Raw genomic sequence first — 17,740 nt, 5'->3', positions numbered from 1 at the left:
TTTTAAAAGAACTATGAGAAAAGGGTATGAAACTACTAACATTTATATTTAATGCTATGCTATGAATTAATTATTTTCCTAGTATCTGGAAAGTAGCTAAAATACTAATGATTCTTAAACCAGGAAAAATATCAGAAGACGTGACCACCTACCGACCTATAAGTTTATTACCGATAATCTCGAAAGTTTTCGAGAAATTATACATAAAAAAGCTAAACTATATAATAGAAAAAAGAAAAATTATTCCAGAACATCAGTTTGGCTTTCGCAATAAGCATGGGACTATAGAACAAGTGCACAGGCTTGTAAACAATATAAACACTGACCTAAATGCCAAAAGATATTGTTCGTCTGCTTTTCTAGATATATCTGAGGCTTTTAACAAAGTATGGCATACGGGCTTGCAGGTTAAACTAAAGAAACTTCTCCCTCATCCGGACTATCAGTTACTAAAATCGTATCTCACTGATAGACATTTTATTATAAATTAAGGCAATGAACATAGCGAATTAAATCCCATATATTCAGGAGTTCCGCAAGGTAGTGTACTGGGTCCAATACTGTATCTTCTGTATACGGCCGATCTTTCCACCACAAAAATAACTACTGTGGTAACATACGCAAACGACACAGCAATATTGGCATCTCGTGAAGATCCGGTCACAGTATCGATATACAAACTCACCTGGATCAAATACAATTATGGTTGAAGACATGGTGCATTAAAGTCAATGAAATAAAATCCACCCATGTAAAGTTTACCCTGCGTAGAAGAACATGTCCACCAGTGAATATCAATAATCGTCAACTCCCCCAAGCAGAGCAAGTTAAATATCTTGGTTTGTACTTAGATCGACGCCTAACCTGGAACACATACAAGTTATCATTAGATAACAAGGTGTTACTATATGAGTCTATACTCAAGCCTATTTGGTCATATGAAATTCAACCATGGGGTACCGCTAGCAAATCTAATATATCCATCATTCAACGGTTCCAAAATAAAGTGTTGCGTGCCATTGCTAATGCCGTTATTAATGTTAATTATGTTAATGTGCCATTGATACAACGCGATATTCCTCTAGAACCCATAATGAGTGTAATTCAACGTGTTTGTGTGAAGTACTTCGAAAGAGTGTTGGTGCATCCCAATATACTCGCTAATCAGATAAATATGCGACGTGATAGTGAAGTGCGTGGACTAAAATGTTTAACACCACCTGATCTGATTACTGGACATATATAAACTTTAGAATAAGCTTTAGAGTAAGACTAATTAATTAAAATAATATTTTATACAGAAGATCGCTTAATGAAGTGATTTTCTGCATGCCATGTAAATATAATATAGACATAAGAAATACTTATTGCCTATAAGGCAGATTGTAGAATCACAAAGAGTAAAAAAAATATAGATTAACAAAATTCAAGAATAACAAGAATCGTCTGTTTTCTTTGCTTAAAGAATATTTAGATTCTCGAAATCAGAATATTGATTTAGTTTGATATCTGGTGAAGAAAAAGAAAAAATATGTTTTTGCTTAAGGACTGTTATTAATTGATATGGTTCTGGAGACATTATATCATCGTACTAAAGGTAATTCTAAAGATTGTTAAGATTTTACTGAAAATTTTAGTGGTATTGAGTTCTGATTAATTTCCAGATTTTTTAGTAAATGCATTTATTAACAAAGTACTAACCGCTTATTGCAAGTAATAAATACGTTAATTTGTACATCAACAGTTAAAATGAATATTGCACTAACAGTTATAAAATAGTTTTACAAAATTGAGGCATATAGTACATAAGACAAAGTAGAAATCAATAGATAAATAGAAGGCATAGAAGACAAACTACAGCTACCTGCTGCCTGCAACCTAACAACTATCTGCAAGGGTGAGATTGAAGAGTGACATAAATAAGCAAAAAACAATGTAATTTTATTTATATATTTAGGTAAAGCAATAATGATTTCAATCAGCCTTGTGTATTTATTGTTTTTGTAATATATATTTTTGGTGAGAAATAAGGATAGAAGATAAGGACTATATGAATACATAAATGATGTAATGAAAATATGCAGGATTTAAAATGAAACTAATTACATAATTTGCATAGATGGAACAGGAGGAATAATTATGAATTATCAACAATATATTTGTAAAGATTTTAAAGCACTGATAAATATTACAGTGTTTAATGATTAATACAATAAGATATAAGACTATATTTGAACCTTGTATCAATTATTTTGATTGTTTATTTTATAGACCTAAGTTTTGGAATATCAATCGCTAATTTAATGATTATAAATACATTACTTTAATATGCATTTCTAAATTGAAAAAAAATTACCTAATTGTATTCGTTATTGTGTTAATATACATGCCAAAGTCAGATATCAATTCCAAAATTGTTTTATTCATGTATTCTCTATTTTAATATACAAACTGGATTATTTCCTTTATTATTCCATACTCATATAACATAATCATGTAATAAATTTAAGTTTATAACATAAAAGTAAAGGAAGATCATGTATTCTGAAATTTGATGATCCGAAGTTGTTACAGTTTTGAAAATAATCTTACCTTTGATACTTTATTATAATATTGAATGGAAATTACATTTAATTAAATGTAATTTAAAAAATGTTAGTGAGTTCTTGAAATAGTTTGCATATATTATATTGTGTTGTATTATACTGACATTTATTATCTTAATTAATGTTATACATCAAATATATTTCTGATTATATATTGAAAATAATGTAAAAACGAGTAAATCAATAAGTAACATATAATTTTTAAATTAGTTCTTTTACTCTATTATGGAACAAACATGATTAATTTAATGCATTGTGGTCGAATTTCGGCCACAGGGCGTTCACTAGTATTAATTAATTATGCTATATATTTATTGGTTATTACCCACCAAAATTATATAAAATACATAATTTCACTAAAATTCTTAATCAAATTTTGTCAGAAAATAAGAATATTCTTAAATATAATTAATTGTTCAAGCACCCTTGCAGGGCACAGGATTCTAATAAAAAAAATAATTATTATTTTTATAGAAGAAGTGTATAAGAAGGTCAATAAATCTTTAAATTAATATAAGAAATATAAATATTTACATTTAATGTAGAAAAATGGAGAATTTATCATTGATGATAAATACGATATACGATATACGTAAATTATGTTTAATCACAAAATCAGAAATTAAATTTAATATACTTATTTACAATTATATTATTAGGTTAATAAAAAAATAGTATTTATTAAACATAATAATTATGAAGTTAGAAATGTTTTCTGTTTTTAAAACTTTTCATTTAAGTGATAAATAATTTTTCAATAAAATGTTTTATTGATGTTTTATCCTATTTTATATTCTGATTCAAATATTGCTGTTTAGTGCGTCCTCGGGTGATCAAGACGCGCAATAGCTGATTACAGGTCACTATATATGAAAGATCATCTATGTATCTTTATTCAATAATTAAAATAAAACGAGCCGGCTTGGTTGGCGCAGTGGTAATGGCGACAGGACGGTCCACCTACTGTTGCGATAGTCGCGGATTCGAATCCTGCTGGGGCATACTAGTAAATGTTTATGTTTGTGATTATTTAATATTTGTGATTGTGCTAGGCAAGATTGCAAAATCCGACCAGAAAAATGATCCCAGTCACGCAAGTAACCAGGATGGTTACGACCGGATGACTTCTGGGATGATTTCTAAGCTGATCACTCACCAATCGATAGGCTTAATACCGAGGACCGTGATTCGGCGCCCACGTTAAACTGTAGATCCAGTCCAGATAAACCCATAGTTGGTAAAGGAAGACTTTAAAATATTTATATAAAAAATAATAAAAACGAGAGATAAAATAATTTTCATATCTATAGTTTCATTTTTATTTTTAGAAACACAGAGTACATAGACAACCGAACATAAAAGTTTCATTACAATCGGATAAACGGTTTAAGCACGCATCGACGACAAAATAACAAAAATGTATTTTTATATATCAAAATAAGAATCATGATGCTGAAAAATAAACCACACTGTTCCTCAGCTCAAATATTTTCTTCATATTCGAAATGCTCGTTGTAAATTCTTATATGATATTTTATTGAATTGATGAATATGTAAAAATACACCTAATATAACAATTTTTAAAACATTTGTCTTAGATTAACTTTTAATTGAAAATAAAAATTAAAGAATTTTGATGGCCATCCAAACGCAATTTATTTGCTTCTTGGCAGGTGTGGCAACAAATGATTCTAAATAATTTCATAAACGTATTATATTCTATTGTTGCCTATAAATTAATTCATATAATTAATTTCCTTGATCCCAAAAATTAAGATACTCTAAAAAACACAAAAATCTATTAAGACCTGAATGTTAATTAACCTTGATAAGCCAAACTATCTACAACATAATGTCGCTGCATGTACAAATCTCATTAAATATCCAGTTATTTTCGACATTTGGCCAAACTTGCGCGCGCTCCAACGTTATCGTAGCGGAAAACAGAACATTACCGGGAACATCTGCTGATGGTATTATTTAATTTATCTAAACGACCACAGTACATAGCCGCATATGTAATTTGGTTTTTGCAAAGCACCCCATAATATATAATACCTCAGAGATCATCCTAATTTAACAGCAAGTCGGCTATCGTTGCACCAATAAAACTCATGACATTCGTTGTCACTTTTCCGCTTAATTTAGCAATAGTTTAGTATTTTAAAAAGTAAATGGCGTAACATGGTAATATAATAGGTCAATTGTCCGGCCTACCATAGTAAAACACATTTTTTTGGCAAAATTAGTTTTTTTTATTCGACATAATTCCCTTCAAGGGTGATACACCGATTATAGCGACCCTTCAACCTTTCGATCCTATTTCTGCAGTACGATTTATCCTTCGCTTCAAAATAGGCTTCAGCGAGGAACAGGAAATAGTCGCCCAGAGCCATATCTAGATAATACGGTGGATGCGGAAGCAATTGGAAGCTCATTTCATGGATTTTTCTGGAAACAGTCCAATAACGCTATGTAATAGTCGCTGTTGATGGTCCTTCCTTTTTCAAGGTAGTCAATAAAAATTATTTCATGCACATCCCAAAATACAGACGCCATAACCTTGCCAGCCGACTGTTGCGTTTTTCCACGCTTTGGAGCGGGTTTATGGTGTGCAGTCCACCCGGATGACTGTCGATTTGGCTTCGGAGTGAAATGATGGAGCCATGTTTCATCCATTGTCTCCTATCGACGCAAAAACTATGGTTTATTACGCTTGATCATCTTCAAACACTGCTCCAACTCGTCGTTGTTTTTGGTCAAAAGTCAGCTCGCGCGGCACCCACTTTACACAGATCTTTCTCATACCCAAATATTCGTGAATGATATAATGTACACGTTCGGTTGATATCTTTAGTGTCTGCTATTTTATTCAATTTCATTTTACGGTCATCCAAAATCATTTTATGGATTTTTTAAATGTTTTCGTCGGTAACAACTTCTTTTGGGCGTCCACTGCGTTCACCGTCTTCGGTGCTCACTTCACCACGTCTAAACTTAGCATACCAATCCTTGATGGTTGATTTTCCTGGGACAGTGTCCGGAAACTCGGCATCAAGCCTAGTTTTTTGCTTCAACTGTATTTTTCCCTTCAAAAAGCAATATTTTATCAGCATGCGAAATTCCTTTTTATCCATTTTTTTTTCACAATAACAAAAGCTGCTTTACTTACAATCCTATAATTCACAAACTAATGATCCGACAGCTGTCAAATTTATACACGCATCTTTTGAGGGTTAGAGCTAACTAAAAAACATATGGATGTAATTCTAGTAGCTCCATCTATGTAGGCTGGGGACTTTTCAATTAACCTGTTACAAGAGAAAGAGTTGCCCGCCCAAGGAGCTTATAGTTGATCAAAAAAATATCCCCAAGAGTCATCAGTAGCTCCTCATAAAGTTCATTTACCACCACTGAACATAGAGTTGCAATTTATGAAGCAATTTATAAAATCACTTCACTCCCAGTCACTAAGATAGAGATTTCTGCAAATGCATGGCTTCACAGTTTCCAGACCTCGCAGGCGGAAAGATGAAGGAAGGTGTTTTCATTGAACCACATATTAGCCGACTTGTAACTATACCACAATTCATCAGGACCATTCGAAAAGAAGAGCGAATTGCTTTTAAGGAAATCATAGAGAATTTTAGGCAATCATAGAGATAAAAAGCAACTATGGACAAATTGTCAAAATTTTTCTAAAAGCCTTTAAAGCTTTAGGTTGACTAATTAGTCTTAAAGTATATTTTCTTCATTCCCAACTCGATTACTTATCGGAAATTTTAGGAGATGTGGGCGACAATCAAAGTGAATGGTGAAGTTGTTAATGTTAAAAATTGATCAAGGCACATGCATGTAATAATAATTTTTATCAATTCAATATCAATTAAAAAATTAGTAGTCCTGCATAAAAATTACTGAACCGATGTAAATTACTAGCAATGTCCAGAAGGAAATATAAAAAGTTATCTTAATGATTTCGTAATTTAAACTTAAGCAATGCAAAAATAATTTATGCCACATCTCCAAATATATAGGACGCGTGATTATTAACACAAACAACTAATCTTCAAATATCGTTAAACCTAAACGAAAATAGTATTTTACCTGCAATTGTAACATACAGGCATCGTAAAAACGACCATCGATCGACAATTTTACGTTTATTTTATCAACCTATTACGAATTTTAATGACAACCCAACTATTTATGGATAACATTGTGTTTTCTCCCGCAACGATTATCCAACCTGTCCTGGCCCATCATTTTCGAATCGAACTTTTATTATTATTGCACCAGAAAGCTTTACGACCACTGATGATTCGTCGTTATATTTAAAACCCATCGAAACAGAGAAAACAGTAACATTTTCGGAGTTTAGTACATCCACCTCGTTGCCCTTTTCATAAAAACATCCGATATACTTGAATTTAATAATGTTTTATTACCTAATGCCAATCAGAAAATGTTTACGTTATCCCTACTATATTATGCCATGTCGCCATTTAAAATACAATATGAAACAATATTTCAACTTAAAGACATAAACAGCTTAAATAAATACCTAGTATAGAGATTAAACAAAATTGTTAAGAAGTTAGTTACTACTTGCCGTTAGAAAATGATGCGTCTCCGAATACTTCCGATTATGAAACAAAGCTATAACCTAACAAAGATGGTCAATTGCTGCCCATGGGAAACACAAATTTCGTTTAGCGTAATTTGTTGAAAGAGTTTCCTCTCTCTTTAGCCCCCAGATTCATACAACCGTGTAATTATGACAAACAGCAGTTTAAATAGAATATAAATTATGGTGTAAACGAGGGAATACGATTATCAGGCAACTAGGAAAGTTACAAATATAATTTTAGTCGTTTATTACTGGTCTTAATTACATTTTCGTTAAATTTTTGAAAGCAAATACAGAAGATACACATACCTATTTATAAAAAAAAACCGTATTTAGACAAACAAGGCTTAAAATATTGCCTATAATTAGTTATAGACATTTCATTAAAATATTTTTAAAATATTAATTTTAATGATAAATTGGTGAATGCCAATATATGTACATTGATAGCTGAATAAATGTCCAAAAAAATATTAATTATTTTAACAATTATGAAAATTCACTTGGCTGAGATTAATTACGGAATATTTTGGAATTATTTGTTCTAACTTGGTTATAAATTTGAATTGAAATTAACAAAATTCTGATATTTCGTGGTGCCATCTGTTGAGAAGAAGTAATAACCACGAAATTACCGACCGGGTGAAAAACAAGTAGAGAACTAACGTGACAGCGTCAATGTATATTTTCTTTCATCGATGGCTTTCACCCAAAATTGTCGCGGCGTAGCCATCTTGTAGTGGCTGGAAAAAAAGTGTTTTGTGATAAAATTTTACTTTATATTTTAAATGTTAACGTTTTTTCTGTGATTTTTTTATAGTGTTTTATAGATATAGTATAAAATGGGTCGTAAGAAGAAGAAGCAATCAAAACCATGGTGCTGGTATCCTTTTTTTATTTTAAAATGATTGTGTCGTATTCACGATCGTGTTCTAGTTTTTCTCCGTTCTAGCGAGCTAATTATAGATTTCACCGACTTATTTATAGAATACATTTCTTTAACCAAATTTAGGTATTGTAACAGGGAATTTGAAGACGAAAAGATTCTAATACAACATCAAAAAGCTAAACATTTCAAATGCCATATATGTCATAAGAAATTGTACACAGGACCTGGGTTGTCAATACATTGTATGCAAGTTCATAAGGAAACCATAGACAAAGTTCCTAACTCATTACCGAATCGTTCCAATGTAGATATAGAGATATATGGAATGGAGGGTAAGTCTATAATTAGACGCATATATAAACATCAGAGTAGCGCAGTATTCTATGTAACCTTGCCAAATACTTTTTAATATCTCTGGAGTTATTTTCGTGAAAGTTTATACGGTGAACAGATTTTTAAAATTCAATATTTATAATGTTTTACAATCCACAATTAGTCTACTATTTCAAAGGTAAGACATTTTTGTATTGTAATATGTATTTTCTAAAGTGAAATTAATTTTAGTATAGCATTTGATTTGTGAGATATAAGATATCAAAGTAAATTTGTATTATGCTTAAACTACTTCTATAACCTTTTCAACCTTTACATTTATTTTAAATATTTTTGGATCTAAACCATTATTACTAATTCCAGATTATACTTAACTCCATAACTACCTAGGCATACATTTCTTATATATTTTTAACTATAAGATAACGCAGACACTTTACTAAATACAAAAATATATTTTTAGGCATCCCTGCAGCAGATTTAAAGGAACATGAAAGGCAGAAACAAGGTACCCGTGGTAATGATTCAGGATCAGATGATGATGAACCATCATCAAAAAGATCAAAACCTGAAGGTTTATTAGGCAGTGCTCCAGCAGGACTGCCAGGCGTACCTGGCCATCCTTTGGTACCACCAGGCATGATGGCCCCTCCACCTGGCATGCCACCTGGAATGCCCATGATGCCAATGGGTCATATGGGTGCCCCATTTATGCATCCTGGGTAAATCAGTTTTATATGTTTTTTTTATGTTTATACAGAGCATATATGATTTAACTAAAGAAAAATTTTAATATTAGTTTGGTTAACTTTTATTGTTATATTTATTTATTTAGATAAACACCCAGTTACCACAGTTTAAATATTTCTGATAACTGTATTTGTTGCACTTCATATTTATTTTGAACAATTTTATAGATAGATCTGATTATCAAAAAAATGCTATACATTTTCTAATTTCAACATTCATCAAATCAACTATAATTATAATTTAACCTTGATTATTTCTCTTTAAACATAAGCTTGCTCATATAGATGACTAAAAAATGGAAGTTTTTACAGGATGCCACCTATGATGCCTCCACACATGATGATGCCTGGTCAAGCTGGTCCGCCAAAGCCTCTGTTTCCTAGCGCTGTGCCTACATCATCTCCTGGGGCTGCAGTAGTTGGGGCAGATTTTAAACCAATATCAGCAGGTAAATTGCATTATATTAACAAATGAAATACATATTAAGAGTTGATGCAAATACCAATATGTCAATTAAAAGCATAATCTAAATGTAATTTGTCTCTTCAGGTGCCACTATAAGCGCCCCACCTACAACAAATGTTGCAGGTAGTACTACCAATGATACATCAAAAGTAAATACTATAGCAGCCACAGGTTCATCAAGTAAAATAATTCATCCAATGGAGGATGTTTCATTAGAAGAACTTAAGTCCAGAAATCCTAAATATGCCAGAGGGGTTAGAGCAAGAAGTGAAGATAGGGGTTCAACATCAAGCACAGCAGCCTCTGATGTAGATATTTTTTTATATCTGATTTTGAAATTATATTTAAGCAGTATGGTTTTCAGTTGGCTACTGCGGTTTCAGTTCACCAAGCAGCAGTCCAACAAGCAGCTTCATTACAAGCAAAAGCTCAAGAGGCACAACAGCAACATATGGCAATGATGGGTAGAGTGGCAGCTGCAGCAGCGGCGGCTTATCCAGTTAGAGTTTCAGGTAATATTTTGGTTAAATATATCCAGTATTTGTTTATTTTACCTTATATTATGTCCAAAATGTCAAGATTTTAATTTGTCAGGGTTATGTAGGTATACATTAGTATAAAGGTATTCGTTGAGTCATAAGCATAAACAAAAAACATAAACACAGCACCTTGTTTTTTGAATAACCAGGGCCACAGTTAATTTTTTTTCTTTTGTTAATTTATTCACAGTTTTGTTAATTTATTCACAGTTTTGTTAATTTATTCAACCACAGGCGATATAACCTTCCTAAAGAATTGACCAGTTGTCCGCTTGTTTACCTTTGGACATCCTCTAAGTAGCACTATTTTTACCTGAATTTCCATGGTATACCCGTGTGGAATAGTTTCCCATGTTGTGGTGTCCCCAAATGTTAATAGTCTGTGTCTTAGAAAATAAACAGCCTTTGGTAGCTGTACAAAGCATGGATGTCCCTGATTTTAGATGATGTGATGTGTTTTACTAAGGAACAACTACTAACCCAACATCCTCAATTTTTTCTTTGTAGTATCGGCTATCATGCTGATACAAATGAAGCCTAATCTCTCCCATTTTATCTTTTATTCTGATATAAACAACAATTTAGGCCTTATCAATTGCTCAATATAACATATGTGTGTCTTGTTACAGGGCCACCTTTAGCAGTAGTGGCGGGAGCACCGGTAATGGCTGGCCCTGCGGTAGGTGTACTTCGAGGTCCACCGCTAATAGGAGGGCCCCTTGTACGTCCGCCTCCCATTGGTATGCCTCCAGGTAGGTAAAAAGCATATATGAATTGTTTAATGCATTAGGGCAAAATATAGCTTGTACTTTTGTCTCTGGGATTTTTATACAATTTATTAAATTCGTTTATTTCTAGATGTGTCATTAATAAAAATATAATTAAAATTCCAAAGTATATTTACAATAGAGTAGCGTGTATAATATACATTTATACAAATAATATCCTGGGGGCAAAACAGATTTCTTGATTATATGACAAATTGAACTTATTTAAACAGAAAAGTATTACTAGATTTTCGGAGCTAAAGAGGACTCTAAACAATAAGTTATAGATTTAAGTTTCCATTAAAAATTGAACTTAAAAGAATTGACCTAGATTTTAAGTGTCATTAATACTGGTCTTGTTACATGTTACAACTTTTAGAGTGTATTTGTTTTTAATTTATTTTTATATACTTTTTTTATTGAATATTAATATAACATTCTTGGATAAATATACAAATAAATGTTCTATTTTACTACAAAGCATATTTGGACCCAATTTTATCAAGTTCAAATCCTTAGACTGATGCTAGATGGGTTTTGAAGCTGTGTTTATATTAGTGGGCCGATGTCCTCTGTACATGTGTACATAAAAAATAATTGATTAGGAATTGTTGTATATATGAAGGTTATTATCTAATTAAAGTTTTTAAAGTTGCTCTTTTTCAGCATAATTTAGAACATAAAAGAAAATGTAATATGAAGCTTTTCACTTTTTCTTTTATATAATTGGGTTTAATTTTTGTAAAACCTCTATACATGTTAGATCCGGAGAGTAACACCTAAATATTCTGTAACTGTAACTGGCAGTTTATTTACAACCTTATGCGATAGGCGTCCTAGAAAGACCTCTTGGAAATTTTTGTCACGGTTTTGGTAGCTTTAATAGTGCCAAAGACGAGGTCGTTTCTTGAAGTCTGGAATTATGACCATCCAGATCATAATTTATTTTTCAGTCACTTGTTAGGTGTTTGTTAAGTTTAGTACATAACTACAAGAGCATGAAAGAATGTATTGTTTTTCGGATATGCTATATCTTTAATTTATTTTGATACATCTACGAAATATATAAGAGTTTTAGTATTAGACTTAAAATATGAAACTTTTGGAAATGATTTTTGTTTTAATGATTCATTCGTTGGGTTGTTTTAATTATAAAAAATGTTACTTCATGACTTAATATCAATATGTTTAAAACATTCCCATTAGATCACCGTTTAATCACATTAATATAAACACAGTTGGTATATTACTATATTTATTTTTATGAATTTTTTCCGCATTTCAAGACGAGATCAAAGAGAATTAAGACGTTTATACAAAAAGGGAACAGTAATTCTAACTTCGGTTTGACTAATTCTGCTCAAATTATTAGCTAGTATATATTTTTAGTAGATTTGTATTAGTAAATACTACAAAATTTTTATACTTCATAAATGGCGGCAAATAAAACAGAAATATTTATTGTACAGTTACAAGTTTTTGCTGCAGATATTGTGAAACATATATCAACCTAATATTAAGTGTAGAGTTTTAGCCATTCTTTTGTATTTTTTTAACTGGTGTTTATTTTGATTACTTGCAAGCTGTTTTGAGCTGAATAAAGTTGATTTAAAGAATACCGATCAGTTTTTGTTCGTGCTGAAGCATTTTTAACGCTACATTTAATGTATTTTTTCTCAAATTATTAATATGTTTCAATTAATAACGTATCACGTACATAATATAAGCAATCTAATTTCTACATCCGAGATTTAGTGCTTATGTTATGATCATTTTTTGTGTGCGTACGTTCATCAAACAGTAATATTTAGCTAACAATAACCGGTTCAGCTGAATGCTTCCATTGTTTAGCATTTTTGCGTTGTTTCCGAAAGATCTGTCTATTTTTTAACTAGTGGATTTCTGTTCTTCGAATGAAGCAGCTTTCGATGTTCTTTAAGTAAAACTTGATTTGGTTTAACATAAAAAGCTCAACTTTTTTTATACCAAAGGTAAACGTTTGAATAAAACTGTGATAATTAGTTCAGTTCGAAATTGTACTCATAAGTAACTTTGTTACTGTATTTTAATATTAATAAAGAGCCCCTTCACTGTTACTGTAAACAAACCCGATATTTAATAGTATATTAATACACTAAAATTTCAAAAATATACACATTTATTCAGGAACATGAAATCTTGTCCTTAAAACTATAGACTTTTCTGAGAAACACTTTGTACAAATGTTCCCAAGCTTCGTTAATAAGACTGAAGAAGTATTGACCTTTGATTTAAAATTTATTTCAGTAGAGGTTTTTCCGTAACTTATACATCCATCGTGTTTTGGTGAATACTTCTTTAGTTTGGTTTTAATAAACTTTTAGTTATTTCAAAGTTTCTCTCGACCTCTTTTTACCATTGGAAATTGATCGAGACTGAATAAGACTTACGAATGAAAAATATGTAAGTGTACATGAAAGTTTTTTTTTATTCTCAAGAAAATAGTTTTTATTGACAGTAAAAATAAAAAATCGTGTACAGTGTACAGTGTTGTCACATATGGGCTGATTTTTGGAAGACCTCTCCAGGTACCGCAGTAATTCACGCACTCTTATGTGTTAGCATGCATTGCATTATTTATTCAACATTTACTATTTAATTAATGTCACTCGCTTGGTTTTGCCGTGGTCTGGTTGTTTTATTTTTGATTGATGGTATTTATATTTGCATCTGTCGATTTGATTTTCCTACTATCTGCGCGCAATGATGCCTTAGGCAGCGAAATTTCACCCTCGGTTAACGATCGGTTAGCTCACTAACAATGCGCGAACCCGTGCATATTTTACTTTGTTACTAATTGTTTAATTCGTGCAGCCCAAACTATAGTGGTTGATGCTTGTCTATTAAATGTGGTTTCGGTTGCAAATCGTTTAAAAATTTTTTTTAAATGAACATTAAACCGCCTTAAGACTTTATACTGGATAAACCCTATAGTAAGGCTGTTATTTTTAAAACATTTCGATGACATATTTGTTGTCAGCTAACCATAGCTTAACAGAAGGTAGAAAAACTGGCCTTTAGTTGAGGGGTTTTTTTAGATTTTTGAGGAATGTCTCACTAATCACCCAAGACCTGTAGATGGGTTTGAATATTGTCATTTTTTTGCTAAACAATATTTTATCTCTGTTATTTGTTAAATAACAATAATATATTGATCTCGACATACATAAGGTTATTTACTCATAAAGGCTAATGTCTGAAAATTTTGGGATTAAACCGTATTTAGTAGGGTGTGGTAATTCAACGTAGAGCAGTGTACATATATACAAATTTTAATTGGTATAGCTTAGTGTCTTATTGCCTAGCTTCAAGAAACAATTCTTCTCTGTCGTCTGTTTATTTTCCTATGTTTATTTTAATTTTCGCAGGTAAGTATTATTGTTAGATTTAATTATGTAATTTGGTTTATTTTCGAATCATTTGGAGATAAAGTCGTATAAGAAGCACCAGAAATGACAATATTCAAAATTAAAATGTTAGTCTTGCGATTTGCTCTTGAATTTTACTTATGGGACAGATATTCATGTAAGTTAATTATTCAGACATGGTAAAATGCGTCTACGTACGCTTAGTAAAGAGTATGAAAGTACTTTTAATACAATCTAGTGATCAAGAAAGGTTTCGGTAAAATCGAATGGGTGCTCAAAGGTTGTTTTACTAAAATCGGTTAGCTCTATAGTTGGTGATGGTTAACGTATCGTTAGTTAATTTTACTGATTTAGGTGTCATCCATGCGAATTACCTAAGCTCTTCTTATCGCTGCATAAACTTCTCAACCTACCAATGTTGTTTTTGTTTATCCATCTATTGTAAAAGTATCTATTTGGTAAACTCGAATATCGTTTAAAATAATTTGGAGCATATCGCTAGTTTCTAAATTAAATGTAAACTATCAAAAAACGCGACATTAAACGTAATTTTTAATGTTTTAGGTATGATCGGGATGCCGCCTGGTATGGTTTACGGAACTCCCATGTTTCCCACCGGACCTGTGATTATGCAACCACGTTTCAGATGATCTTCGTTTGTAATTCTCTACCATCCGCAAGTTTAATTTAAGTGCACTCTTTTATTTCACTAGTGTTAAGTACAAGTAAAAGTCTACAAAATAACTAAGATAGTTTGGTGCAGAGTAATTATTGTGGTACGGAAGCATCTTCCACGCAACTTATTATACTTCACCTAAATCCACAACATTCCGAAGCGATCGATTACCCTGCAACAAGCAATTTAAAATGTGTGTTCTGTTTGAAGAAGAAACTGTTGAAAATACAACGTCTAATATCTGTCACATTATCAATTTGATATATCTTAAAATATATTATTATATTGATTGATTATATCTATAAAAACATAAAAGTCCAAGATTCCATAACCAAAATACCGTAACTTAATGCTGAATTTTTCTATGGAGCTATAGGGTTACTGATAAGAACAACTGGCTATATGGAAAAGTTGTTTGCAGTGGCTTTGACAAACAAGACGTAGCAATTGTCAAAGCAAGAAAGAATCATGTGATTGAAGCATGGTATTTTAACACTATACAAAATAGTATAATAATTCACTTATTCAACTACCAGATACTTTATATAGTGGCACCCCCCTCTTCAAACCCTTTTGAAATATAGAAGTAGCAACCAAAGCCTCTGCGATCGACTTTTCATAAAAGTCAATAATTCGTATCTGTAGTAGTATACTTCAACACCGATGATGGAATTTAAATATCAATTTTATTTAATAATTTAGAAATTTAAATTATAATTTGTCATTGATTCTATAATACTCTTCACATTCGAATAATTATTTACAATCTCAGTCAGGTTATTCTGTTGGTAAAACATTAATACCACAAAGATTATCCACTCTAATTTTTGTATTTCTATTTAATAATTCATGCATGTTCATTTTAAAGTAATCATAACTATCCTTGACACGTTTTTAATTCAAATAGAACGCAGATATTGACGAGAGGATTCTCTAATGACATGATCAATTAAACTGTCTCTTAGAGTTGTATTCTGATTAACATTTAATTGTAACAACTACACGTCGTAAGAGATGCATTTTTAAGATTAATTCATAGATGAATATTGCATGGTTTTATTTAAAAAAAACTATGCCATAAAACTGACACAATTTTGTTTTTGACAGGTTTGCAAAATTGTCAAACCATTACCGTCACTTGGTATGTAAACTATTTTATGTCCATCGTGATACAACATACACTGAAAAGGTTGGTTATTTTTCCTTTTTTTAATTAGTATAAGAACCTAAACGATTTTAAGTTGATAGCAAGCACGACCATTAACTCTTTGTATTAGATATTTGGATTCACCACCTTAAAAATATTTTTATCAATTGGAAGTGATCATTTTTAAATCAATTTTGAATTTTTATTCAGATCAACAGAATGTACTTCTTTGTTTATACTAGACATGGATAATCATTATCTCAAATATATATTCAGGGGAATTGATAAAAGTACTTTAAAAGGTGAATCAGGTTTGTATATTGCATTTTATTTTACTTTTCTTTAACACCAAAAGGTAAGACCTACATTTTTACAATACTCTATTGATTCCAACAGATATTTTCTTTACTTACAAATGATGTAATTGATTTTTTTTGATGATGCTTTGCTGAAATAATTCTAAAATGTCCACTTTTTAAAAGTAATAATTAGGAAAAATATATTGTTATTACCAAAAGTAGAAATTTTAATCCTGAAGAAGGTAGGTTTCTAGTTTAATATATGATATATACGTCTAACCCTATATAAATTTAGTAAGAGTAGTTCAAAGAAAAATTGTCTGCCAATGCAATCATACAGTGAGGTAAAAAACTGTTTTTTAATTAAACAAAATCAAGGTGTATGGTATATTTTCCAGTAAGTATTTACAGATTCAAGTGAGTACTTAACAAGCTTTATTCGGTAATTCCTGTTTGTTTTGTATTCAGATGCTATTATTTTTCATCTTATTCTGTTATCTGATGCTCAACTTGTATCTCTAAAAATTTACTAAAGATGTTGTACACGGGGGCTGGTAGAAAAATAACAATGAACAAACAGCAGGCGATACCCGTCACAGCTATGAAAAGCTGTTGGATTGGGGCTACCCCCTGTATATTTTGCGTTACGATATTAATTAACGTCAGAACGTCCATTATTTTAAAGCAAGTCAATAACAGCGTTATCGTAATGTAAAACTGCAGGTGATTCTTCGTCACAGCTATGCTGTTGGGTCCTCAGTCCCCTGCTACTGACTTGGCTTTACAACAGGCGATTGTAACTGGTCCTAGAGCCCATTTACAATCACAGGTTCTCGAACCTGTTGGCAGAGTGGTCATACACTGACTTAAAACAGCAAATGTGCAATGCGTTGATAATTTCTTCTATGCCCATATGGTTAATATGTCATTATTATTTTTATAATTTAACTTAGTATGGAGAATGTATTTATTGAGTTGTGTATATAGCTATGTTAGTGCTATTTTAAGTTGGTTTTTTGACTCTCAGCCCCTGTTAGACTCTGCTATTGATGTATTTATTATTTATGTTTTAAAAGCAGTAGATCTTAGGATAAATGTATTGTATAATTATGTTTTTGGGTAATAAAATGTTGTTAAAAAAACATCAGTGTTTCTTTGGTGTGCCCTCTATTAAAATAGTGAGGAATACACGTTTCTTATCCCTGTAGAAAAGGTAACAATTGTATTATTCA

General features: G+C 31.3%; 1 protein-coding gene across 9 annotated transcripts; it reads left to right on the top strand.

Moving 5' to 3' along the window:
- Positions 1 to 7,913: 7,913 nt before the first annotated feature.
- Positions 7,914 to 16,867, top strand: BuGZ (Bub3 interacting GLEBS and Zinc finger domain protein). 9 transcript variants are annotated; one of them, XM_076405492.1, is made up of 8 exons: positions 7,914 to 8,119; positions 8,249 to 8,457; positions 8,922 to 9,180; positions 9,520 to 9,656; positions 9,758 to 9,981; positions 10,038 to 10,185; positions 10,842 to 10,964; positions 14,951 to 16,867. In XM_076405492.1, exons 1-8 carry the CDS (start codon positions 8,079 to 8,081, stop codon positions 15,034 to 15,036), a joined length of 1,227 nt encoding a protein of 408 aa, XP_076261607.1. In that variant the 5' UTR covers positions 7,914 to 8,078; the 3' UTR covers positions 15,037 to 16,867. The 9 variants fall into 9 exon arrangements, with proteins under 9 accessions (XP_076261607.1, XP_076261590.1, XP_076261598.1 ...); XM_076405475.1 differs by having other exon boundaries at positions 7,926 to 8,119; positions 10,026 to 10,185; XM_076405483.1 differs by having other exon boundaries at positions 7,926 to 8,119; positions 9,511 to 9,656.
- The last annotated feature ends 873 nt before the right edge of the window (positions 16,868 to 17,740 follow it).

Source organism: Rhynchophorus ferrugineus, unplaced genomic scaffold (assembly GCF_030347505.1).
Source record: "Rhynchophorus ferrugineus isolate W39M unplaced genomic scaffold, kcgeb_rfMv2 rfM1, whole genome shotgun sequence".
In the NCBI taxonomy this organism is placed as follows: Eukaryota; Metazoa; Arthropoda; class Insecta; order Coleoptera; family Curculionidae; genus Rhynchophorus; species Rhynchophorus ferrugineus.
Note: the sequence above shows the minus strand (reverse complement) of the source record. Positions and strands in the feature narration are given on the sequence as shown.